The sequence below is a fragment of the Mauremys mutica genome, chromosome 4, assembly GCF_020497125.1.
Source record: "Mauremys mutica isolate MM-2020 ecotype Southern chromosome 4, ASM2049712v1, whole genome shotgun sequence".
In the NCBI taxonomy this organism is placed as follows: Eukaryota; Metazoa; Chordata; order Testudines; family Geoemydidae; genus Mauremys; species Mauremys mutica.
The window spans coordinates 121,344,022-121,354,361 of NC_059075.1; the positions used below are offsets into that span (position 1 = coordinate 121,344,022).

At 48.3% G+C, this 10,340-nt stretch overlaps 1 protein-coding gene across 1 annotated transcript; it reads right to left on the reverse strand.

The window, feature by feature from the left end:
• Positions 1 to 463: 463 nt before the first annotated feature.
• On the reverse strand, positions 464 to 4,077 carry LOC123369037. Its single transcript, XM_045014408.1, has 4 exons — positions 3,951 to 4,077; positions 2,491 to 2,849; positions 1,679 to 1,794; positions 464 to 664 (listed from the first exon to the last, which is right to left on the reverse strand). Exons 1-4 carry the CDS (start codon positions 3,965 to 3,967, stop codon positions 464 to 466), a joined length of 693 nt encoding a protein of 230 aa, XP_044870343.1. The 5' UTR covers positions 3,968 to 4,077.
• Positions 4,078 to 10,340: the final 6,263 nt, after the last annotated feature.

Here is a 10,340-nt window from a genome sequence, read left to right on the forward strand (position 1 = left end):
GGTTTGGGGAGGAAGCTCAGGCTGAGGATTGTGTTCGTTTATTAGTCTCTGAGTTTCCAGGAAAGCCAAAGCCCAGGAGGGGAATAAGTCTGCACTTACACGCCATGGGCAGGTGGTATCTGGGGAAGGGCAGGAATGTCACCTATTTCCAGGCCAAGTGACTGAAGGCAACGTTTAAAGGCCTGTAGGGAATGTGAACCCTGATTCCTTTCTCGATAACCCCACCTGCACAGGCTTGGGCAAGTCAAGGAGCTCTCTGGGCTTCAGTTTCCCCAGGTGTCAAATGGGTTGAATTCCTACCTCCCAGGAGGGTGGTGGAGCTTCATTAATCAGGGGGAATAATGACTCTGAGAGCCTCCTACCCAGGGGATGTAGAAATGAAGTCTGCCAGAAACCTCCCTAGGCCAATCTAATTCACGGGGGAGGTACTCAGATGCTGTGGGGATGGGCAACAGGATCAGAGCTAGGGAGAGAGAGAGAGAAAAGTGCAAAGCCAAATTCCTCCTGATCCTTCAGCTGGAAAAACAAGGCCCCGCAGCATGTCTGAGGAAAACAGCTCTTCCTCTGCAGCTTGAAATCGCTCCAGGGTGGGTGTTGTCAGAGCCTTCATGGCTCTCATCAGCAGGGCTTGGAACTGGGCTGAGGAAAGCTGCTCCCCGGGGGTCTGCAATGAAGAGGGACAAAGCTTGTTCGCTGCGTGTGGTGCTGCCACAAACCAGGTAGGAATCGCTGGCATCACAGAAAGTAGCTTTGACTGAAGGAGCAAGTCTGCCTGGCTGAGGAGAATCCCAAACTGTGGGCCTCTGGGGCCAGACCCCTGAGGGTCAGAACTCACTGGGCACAATGTTACTGCAGGGGGACTGGTTACAGGGTCACCTAAACCCAGGGCCTGGGGTGCTGAAGGCCTTGCCCTGGTGTCTCAGGCACCTCTTGAGTGTTCCTGCAGCTGGCCTGCGTGGCTGGATTAGCACCGTCTGTCCTGGATGCCAGCAGCTGAGGATGCAGTAGAGCACACCAGAGTGACACACTCACATAGATTCTCCAGCTCCCTGGCATGTAACAAGCTCCCAGAATTGCAGAGTGTTGTAAGTGCTGCAGGGTGTTCTGTCACTAATCATAAGAGTTACAAATGCATCTAGATGCCTGGCAGATGTTGGCAGGCAGGATCCAACCTGGGACCTCTGGAGCTTAGTGCAGGAGCCTCTACTGCATGAGCTAAAACCCCACCGGCTGTTAGCTAAGGCTCTAGAGCAGACTCCTTTGATCTCTGTCTCTAAGTGGTCCTGGTGCCACTAGACGGGCCAGAACACCACACCCAGCAGGTGTGTGGGTTACCCCTACAAGTGCAGGGAGGGGCCTGGTAGGATTTTCAGCAGTGCCTGTGTCCCATGGAGAGTGCATCCGAATCAGGCACCTGAGTCAGGCACTTCTGCGAATCCCACTAAGCACCTCTGAACTTCTTGAGGTGCCTAAATCCCTTTGTCAACCTGGGCCTCGTTCAAGCAACCCAGAGAAACTCGTAAAGACTGGCTGGAGTCGATCACACTTGAAGAGTGTTTCTTTTCATCTCCCTGAGCAAGGGGCAGGTAGTTCTCCTGTCAGAGATCCCAGCTCCAGGAGATATTAATACACACAGCAGGGGATGCTTTCCATTAGCACAGTCACAAAGTGTCATTACCATCGTCATATGGGAGCTGCTTGGTAATGAGGGGGTGGGAGCACGCTCTTCTTCCTGCTCTTCTGGGCTCCCTATTTCCCACTTCCCCTGCGACTCAGACGCCTCCTTCTTCGTCCCTGGAGCAGAAAAAAACATTCGTAACATTTCCCTTTTCCATGTAGTATCCCTGGTTTACAGAGGGTGGAGGTCGGGCCCAGAGCCCCGAAGCCACTTGCCCAGGGTCAGACTGAAGGTCGTTGGCAGAGCTAAGCAGAGAACTCCGATCTCATGGCTCTTGGCTGGGGGCTTTTACCACACGAGGCTTCCTCGGCCCTAGGGGCCAGTTTCTGTGCCGTGGTGTTTTCTACTCGTCCCCTCCCCTTGCACACCTTCCCTGTCAGTGATGGGCAACGGGTCTCATTTGCATTTAACCCCCCAAGAAGTAATGGCTCATCTTTGCTACGGTTCCCAGCTGTGACCTGCTGAGACCTCTGGAGCATTTTACTGATGAAACGGACCCGCTCCAGGAGACAAGAAATGATTTCCTACAACGTCCAGCCTCTCTGTTCTCCTTACAGCCTGGAGCAATGTTAGTACTCCCCACCCCACAGTGCCAGACCCCCAGAGGGGGGTGACCTGACACACTCAGCTCTCCCCACCTCAGCGATGGACCTCGGCCACCCTCACCAAGAGGATCTGGCACTAAATGGATTCCAGAGTCTGAGGTACCCATCACTGTCCCGTGAGAAGGCCCTGATGTAGAAGGTTTGTAGGGTGACTGGTGTGAGTATTCCTCCCATGCTCCTCGCTAACCATGTGGATTGAATCCTCACCTGTAGGATCCAGTTCAACTTTCCCTGTATCCTCCTGCAGCTTCACCTCCTCTGACTCCACCTGGTTCTCAGCTGCTTTCTTCTTCTGGGACAAGTGTGTCCACCTTCTTTGTGAAGAAATTGTTCTCTCCTCATCCCTATCTGCCATTGAGGTGTCAGATTGGCTACAGACACAGAGTCTTTTCATGCCTGACAGGATGGAGCATGAGCATTTCCTTCTCTGGGGCTTCTCTGGCAAGGCCTGTTCTTGCTGGCTATAGTCAGAGCATGCCTCCATTGCTGCAGGTTGGACAAGCACTTTGTGCACATGGATCTCTCTGTGCTCCCTAGAGGCGAGTCTTTGGAAAAGGGAACGAAGCCTGGAATAGAAAGAAGGAGGAAATGGGTTTTTCTGTCATTCTCTAAAGGAAGGGAATTAGTTTGCCCAGGATTCACAGATCCAGGAAACTGGTCTTTTGAAGCCATCTGCTCCTCTAATAGCCAGGACTGGTTCATACAACCGAGAACATAAGCAACACAAGACCGCCCATCCTGGGTCAAACCAAAGATCCATCTAGCCTAGTATCCTGTCTTCAGACAATTGCCAGTGCCCCAGAGGGAATGAACAATACACCTACATTAGACAATCATTACATGAGACAAAAGGTTTCTATTCACAACTGGAAGGCAAGGAGTGCATTGGGGCAACTCCAGAGAAAATACTATTTATGGAGGTATCAGTCTAAATTCTACATGAGTTTTGTTATCTTCCCTTTAGGTGATAGCCATGGAAATTCACCCCCACTCGTCTGCTGAAAGATAAAACAGTGGAAATCGGCCTCCAAAGAAGGTGAAAGGCTGGTGCAGGAGGGGAACTGAAAGATGCCGACATTCAAATCAAAACGGAACGTTGAGAACTGACTGTTGCAACACTGGCCCCCACCAGTCCCTAGGAGGCGGGTGCCTGACCTGAGCCTGAGAAGGAGCCAGAATTTACACTGAACATTGCCAAAGAGCCACAGTAATATGTCAGCAGCCCCCCATCCACTACCCCCCCCAGCCCCCAGCATCTCCCTCCCACCGGCAGCCCCCCCAATCAGCGCCTCTCCCTCCTTGCCCACTCCTCCCGCCCGCCGCAATCAGCTGTTTCGCAGCGCGCAGGAGGCTGTGGTGGGGAGTGGGGAGGAGCAAGGGCATGGTAGGCTCAGGGGAAGGGGCAGGGGCCTTGAGGGAAGGGGTGGGGTGGTGGCAGGAGGTGGTGCAGAGCAGTGGGTTGAGCAGTGAGCACCCCACAGCATATTGGAAAGTTAGCATCTGTAGCTCCAACCTTGGAGTCAACGCCTATGCAAGGAGACACATAGTAACCTCTGAAGAGCCGCATGCGGCTCCGGAGCCACAGGTTGGCCACCCCTACGCTAGGAGAAGGAGGCACCAACCTGTCATGTGCGATGTAAGGAGCAGGAACAGAATCTGGGAATTACCTTCTGTAAAAACTCATCTTCTTTCGAACACCTGTGGAAATAGCTGATTCAAGAAGTTGTTGAGAGATGGCTAGTACCCGTCTATCAGCAGCTCCTTGGGTCACCAGCCGTAGTCAACCAAGCCAGTTGGCAGACTGAAGGCAGGGCAAGAATGCTGAAGCAGAACATTCTTTGCTGTTGAGATATGTGACATCACAATAAACTTAACCATAAACGCCCCTGGACACCCACCCAGAGAGACACGCACACAGAAGAGTTCGTAACCTTAACAACAGTGAGAGACTCACCCAAAATCTCTAGGAATTTTGATTTCGAGGAAGGGGATTATTGATCTCAATTGCATGGGAGCTCCGGGCATGGAGCACCCACAAGGAAAAATTAGTGGGTGCTTAACACCCACTTGCAGCCAAGTTCTGCCCTCCCCGCAATGCTTCTCACCCGCCAGTGGCCCCACTGAGCAACTCCTCCTGCTTCCTCCCAGCACTTTCTGCCCACTACAAAACAGCTCTTTCATGGAATTCAGGATGCTCCAGGAGGGTAGGGGTGGAGCAGGGACATGATATACTTGGAGGAGGAGATGGGGAAGAGGCGGGGTGGGGGTTTGGGGAAGGGGTGGGATAGAAGTGCGGTGGGGGTGGAACAGGGTGAGGAAGAGAGGGGGCAGGGGTTTAGAGGAAGGGGTTGATTTGGGGGTGCGGCGGGGCAGACCAGGGAAAAGGTGGGGCGGTGCTTTGGGGAAGAGGTGGAATGGGGGAGGGGCCTGGGGCAGAGCGGGAGTTGAGCACCCACTGGCCAGAGGGGAAGTTGGTGCCTACTGAGGGGATGGACAAAGGACTGACAGACTCATAGAAGATGAGGGTTGGAAAGGACTGCAGGAGGTCATCCAGTCCAACCCTGTTGGTGCCACTAGGCCTGAGTAAACCAAAGTTGTGACTTTGGGCCTGAAGTGAACCAAAGTTCTTACATGCTGTGAACTTTAACCAACCTAAGATGCTAACAGACTGCAAGCAAAATGTGTAGCTGTCAGCAATCTCCGCTTGCAAATGTAGGAGTTTGAAACAGCAAAAGCGGCGGGGAGGAGGGGGAGAGGGGGGAGGAAAATCTGTATGCGTTTGTTCTGTGAAGGCCATAGATAAGCTTGTGCATGAGAACCTTTTCTAACACGCTGAAATGTAATGCCTAATGTAGCTGCTGCTGGGAAGGGAGGGGTGAGGGGGAAAACCGAACAAAAGGCTTACACAAACAAGTGGGGTATAAATGCTGGGACCCCGCCTGCGCGCGGGTGTGCAGGATTTGAGAAGGCTTTTCTCCCTGGCACCTTTCTTTGGGCCCAAATAAACCTGGTTTTGCTTCTCCACCCTGGTGTGATAATTAGTGCGACGCACACCGGGCAACGAACCCTGCTGTTGCTCCGCCTCAGGCTCTTTGAGCCGGCAACAGTTTTGGCGTCCCTGGGTGGGCTCGAGGCAAAATTGTGCCTTGCCCGGACTCCTCCAATGGCTGGCGGACGATGGTCACAGCCGATGCCCAGCGCGCACTGGTGTCTTTACCGGGGGCCTCGGCAGAGACGCGTCAGGCTGACCTTGGAGGACACAACGGGGCAACGCACTCAGATAGTGGAGAAGCAGTTGTGGGCAATGGTGAGGAACCGGTCCTGTGGATAAGGTAGGACTTTTGCCTGAGGCTGGGGACGCCCAGCCGTTGTAATTCCCACTAGACAAGAGAGCGTCCTATAGTGGGTCAAGGGCAAGCCCATGGTAGGGGCAAGGACAGGGTAAGGTTAGTAGGGCAAGGTGTACGCCCCTAGAATGCATTCTAGCAAATTGGAAGATATTTGGTTTGGATCCAATGACTAAGAGTAAACTGAAAAGATTTTATACAGTAGACTGGCCTCAGTATCAGTTAGAGAGCCAGGAAAGGTGGCCACCAGAAGGATCACTTAATTCCAACATGATCCTTCAATTATTTCTGTTTTGTCAGCGAATGGGTAGCTTCTGAAGCTGTTTGTATGTAGAGCTCTTGTAAAAATCCCTCATCATATGCCCCAGAGCTGCACTGGGAGGAGAACTGTCCGTGGGAATGTCTGTCTCTGCTGGGCTCATGCCATTTGAATTTATTGACTGTGCAGCAAGATAAGATGCATCGTGGCAATAGGAAACAATGGCCTTGGTGTGTGTGTGTGTGTGTGTGTGTGTATACCTATGTGAGTGTTCGTTGCTGGAAGATGCCCAGATTGCCCTGTGAAGCGATTGCTAATGATCAGGAGTAGTCTAACGCAAGCCCAGTAACTAGTGGATCTTTAGGAGATCCGACCCACGGTGGGCTGACTCAGCCTGGCATCGTCCGGCGAGGAAGCTGCCTGGGTCTAGGAATGTGTGAACCCATCTTCCCTCCTCCCCCCCCCTTCCTTTCCGTGTGGGCTACTGACAGTCTGATCATCTCATTGGATGCAATTAGAGTATACGGCGCTGTGTCTCCCAGAGACTAGCCGACGCTCTTTGCTGAAAGGGGATGTAGGAGAGTCAGTCATCCTTGTTAGTCTCCCCTGTGTGAGTGTTCTGTAGGGAGAGATCCTTAGTTTATGAGCCGCTAGCGCGGACAGGGTACCCTCTCTGTGTGTGTAAGTGGAAAATGGGTAAGAGACAGTCTAAAAATTCTACCTCACCCCCTAAGGGTACCCCAGCATGTTCCATGTACGTACATTATGGTCCTAAAACCTGCAGGTATTTAGAGAATTGGAATCTTCACATGTGTAAAAATCCATCTAAACAGTGCCCATTAGAAGGTATCTTCAATCTAGATAAGATCATATATCTCAGAGGAGCTTTTAATCACAAAGAAAAGCCTCTGACACAGTGTGAGCAATTTGTCTAGGAACGGGTTAATTTGAAACTCGGCTAACCCCAGAGATAAAGAGAGAGCTGCTCTGCATACAAGGTCAAGAGCCAGCACACAGAATATGCTAAGTAAAACTACTTTCAGCCCCAGCTGGTTGTGGAAAATAAACAGAGGCAAACCAAGGGCAGTATAAATTACAGAACTGAGATTGCATTTGCAAAGCTTAACGGTTCAGTGAGATCCAACAGTTTTTGCAACCCCGAAGCCACAGGCAGCTGACCTGAACTGGAATCTCTGAAAGAGACGCCGCAGGAGAGTCCAGGGTGTAAAAGAACAGCCATCCCAAGAGTGGAAGCATGTTGGAAATTCTGGACAAGCTGTATACAGGATAATCTCCCGTCCACCTATTTCCCTTCTCTGAACATTATACACAGACATGCCAGTCTGGATATGTGTAAGTATTAAAGTGGCTTAAGGCTTGGAGCATTCATATTTTTTTCCTGAGTAATGTGGGAGTGTTCCCAATACTTTCCATTGTTGTTTTATTATTTTTAATGAAGCTTTAAAATTTGGATATATGGTGTGATTTCTCTATCTACCCCCCCCAGTCCTGCAATGTCAGTTTGATCACCTGACATAAGGGATAATTGGTAACAGAAATTTGTCAGTTTGGTGAGCAATAGAGAATTGGGAAGCCCTGCAGAATTTACACCATCTGTTTTACCCTTGTTATTTTATGTTTGCTTTGTTTGGTATTGTTTGGTATTATATAATAAGGATTGTATGGTTAAAGGTGAGCCCTAATAGAATAAGGAAACACTATCTGGTTTTGGTGCACTATCTAGTTTTAGCTCTGTTCTGTTTAACCGGTTACTGTTGGTTTTTCTGCTCTGTTTATTTGGGCGTTGGGTGTGTGGGCGGAACTGAACTTCTCGTTCGTAATTCCTCAGGGTGGAAGCCATGTGTGCGATGAAGCTCTGAGGTTGTATTGAGATAATTCTGTCCCGCCCCCCTGTAACGGACAATGTAATAGAAGTGGAAAAATCTGGCTTAGACTGTAATTTTCTCTGCTCTCTGTGTAATTTTCTTTTCTGTTTAAGTGTCAGCAGACAAATGGGTGGGTCTCTGGGTAGACCCCCTTTAGGAGTTTGGATTGTGTGTTAAGTAAATGGCCTCTACCCAATGGCCATGTATTTTTGCCAGGTGGCAAGCCTTACTAGGGAGGACTTGAGTAGTTTTGGGAGTAAAATGTTTTAGGGAAAAGACCAGAAGGGTGGGGGCTAGTTGTGAAGCCCACCCTCCTAGCTAAACTGGTAGTGGAATAAGTTTGTGTCCAGGATAAGAACAGTTCAGCGAGAAAAGCAGGATCGGGCCCAGGCGGACAGGCAGCAGAGAGATTGGAAAACAGGTTGGAAACTTTTGAGGGTGTAGTGAAAAGGAGTAAGTGAGTATAAGCATGGAAATTTCAAATACTCAGGAGGATATTTGAAATGGTGATTTGAATTGGTAAGTGGCTGCTGAAGGAAAAAGCAAGTGATTTAAGGGAAGAGCATGTGATTTTTAAGGGAAAGTGAAAAGTTAACTCTTTAGTTGCTGGAGGGAACAGCAGTTGAACTTTGTAAAAATGCTAAAGAGAAGTTTTTGGTGTCTTTGAAATGTTTGTAAATAAATTCAGGCAAAGAAAATATGGGGTAATTCTCCTGAATTAACAAGAGTATTCGTATATTTTAAGTAATGATTGACTGCCCAGAAGGGGGTAGACTTCTGTTTTGTCTTTCAGATAATCAAAGAAAACTAATGCCAGCTGAACAGCATTCAACATATCATGCATTTACTGACAGAGTAACAATTATGTTTTGTGTTCTATGTTCTGTCTTGTGGTGTTTGTCCCGTGGCCAAAATTGTTGTGTTTAATATTTTTATGGGATGGTCTAATTTAAAATCAAGTGGCAGTGTTAAATTGAAATGCAAATACTTGTTTTGTTCAATTTAGAATACAAAGTGTTTGGATATATCAGAAAAATGTGATATACTAAAGTCTAATACATTTTCTTAAGTAAGAGAAAGAAACTTTATTAGCCAAATCTTTTAATTGAGAATGGTTATTAAAATTTGCATACTAACAGTCTTTAAAAGCAAGGACATGGAAAGTTAACCCACTCCCCATATTGTACATGGGATCCTTCTGGCTACCTCAGACTTCTAGCCAGAGGGCTGGGATGGTGGAAAGCTATTGGTCTAAAGGTTATATTAAGTGAACTCATCAAAGTGGGTGTGCTTGTCCTGGCCTGTTGTTCTAAAGCTCTGTAATAAGGTTAATTTAGTAAAAGGGTATATGTGGCATACATTAAATAATAAGTGTATGTGTTCATTGTTAACAAAAGGTGTATAAGTAAAAGTTTCCTTTATAGGTTAAAGAAAAAATGGGAAAAGGAAAAAGAATGAGTTAACTGAAGAAAAAATAATAGCTAACATGCTAAAATAAACTGGCCAAGATTTGTGCTGAGACAAACTTAAAGTGGCCAGATGCCCTTCCTTTGGCACTAATAAGTATAAGAACCATTACTTGGCTAAAAACCAGAAAAAGAGGGGACTTAAATTTGCCCATGCAACTATAAAATTTGTAAAATCTGCAAAGACACTAATGCAATGTGTTAGGTTTTTTTTCTCACAGGTAAAGAAGAAACAACCCAAAGATCCTAGCAGCCCTGCCCACTCCTTGGAACCAGAAGACTGGGTCTACATAAAGATCCATCAACGAAAGACTGCCTTGGCTCCACGCTGGAAAGGCCCTTTCCAAGTCCTGCTGTCTACCAACACTGCTGTGAAGTGCCAAAGACTGACTGCTTGGACCCAGGATTCTCACTACAAAAAGACCCCTCCACATCAGAAGAATTTTCCTATTGATGATTAGCCTATTCTTTCTTCTAGTTCTACTGTGCTTCTTGACAGCTTCTGGACAACCTTTCCCTTGTCCACTGACAGACCAACTGTGCCTTTAGACTTTTATAGAAAAAGCACAGCTATTACAGGGTGATATGTGCTGGAAACCTCTCCCCTGTAGGATGCTAAACCACAATTGTTTTGGGAAAGAAGAAGAAACACTCACTCCACTGACATTGCCAAAGTCCAGGAATTCCTGACTAAAAGGACATTGAGAACTGACCCTGGTGAAGAAACAAAGAATTGTACACTGGCAAGGAAGAAATTTATGGGACCCATGATTGGGAATGTGGTATTAATTGACTTTTGGGGTTTAATGCATCTCATTAAACCGAACAAAAGGCTTACACAAACAAGTGGGGTATAAATGCTGGGACCCCGCCTGCGCGCGGGTGTGCAGGATTTGAGAAGGCTTTTCTCCCTGGCACCTTTCTTTGGGCCCAAATAAACCTGGTTTTGCTTCTCCACCCTGGTGTGATAATTAGTGCGACGCACACCGGGCAACGAACCCTGCTAGTGAGATGGGATTGGGATGTTAATGCTAGTGAGAGAAATCGGCCAGCTTGGGTGAAACACTCGATTCTTGGAGGGAGTTTGTTTGAAAGGCAG

Excerpts from the sequence above, each read along its gene's own strand:
- LOC123369037 (XM_045014408.1), bottom strand. Across the intron at positions 1,795-2,490 it reads AGTTGAACTGGATCCTACAG|GGACGAAGAAGGAGGCGTCT; the intron begins GTGAGGATTCAA and ends TTTCTGCTCCAG. Across the intron at positions 665-1,678 it reads GCAGCTCCCATATGACGATG|ACCCCCGGGGAGCAGCTTTC; the intron begins GTAATGACACTT and ends TCTTCATTGCAG.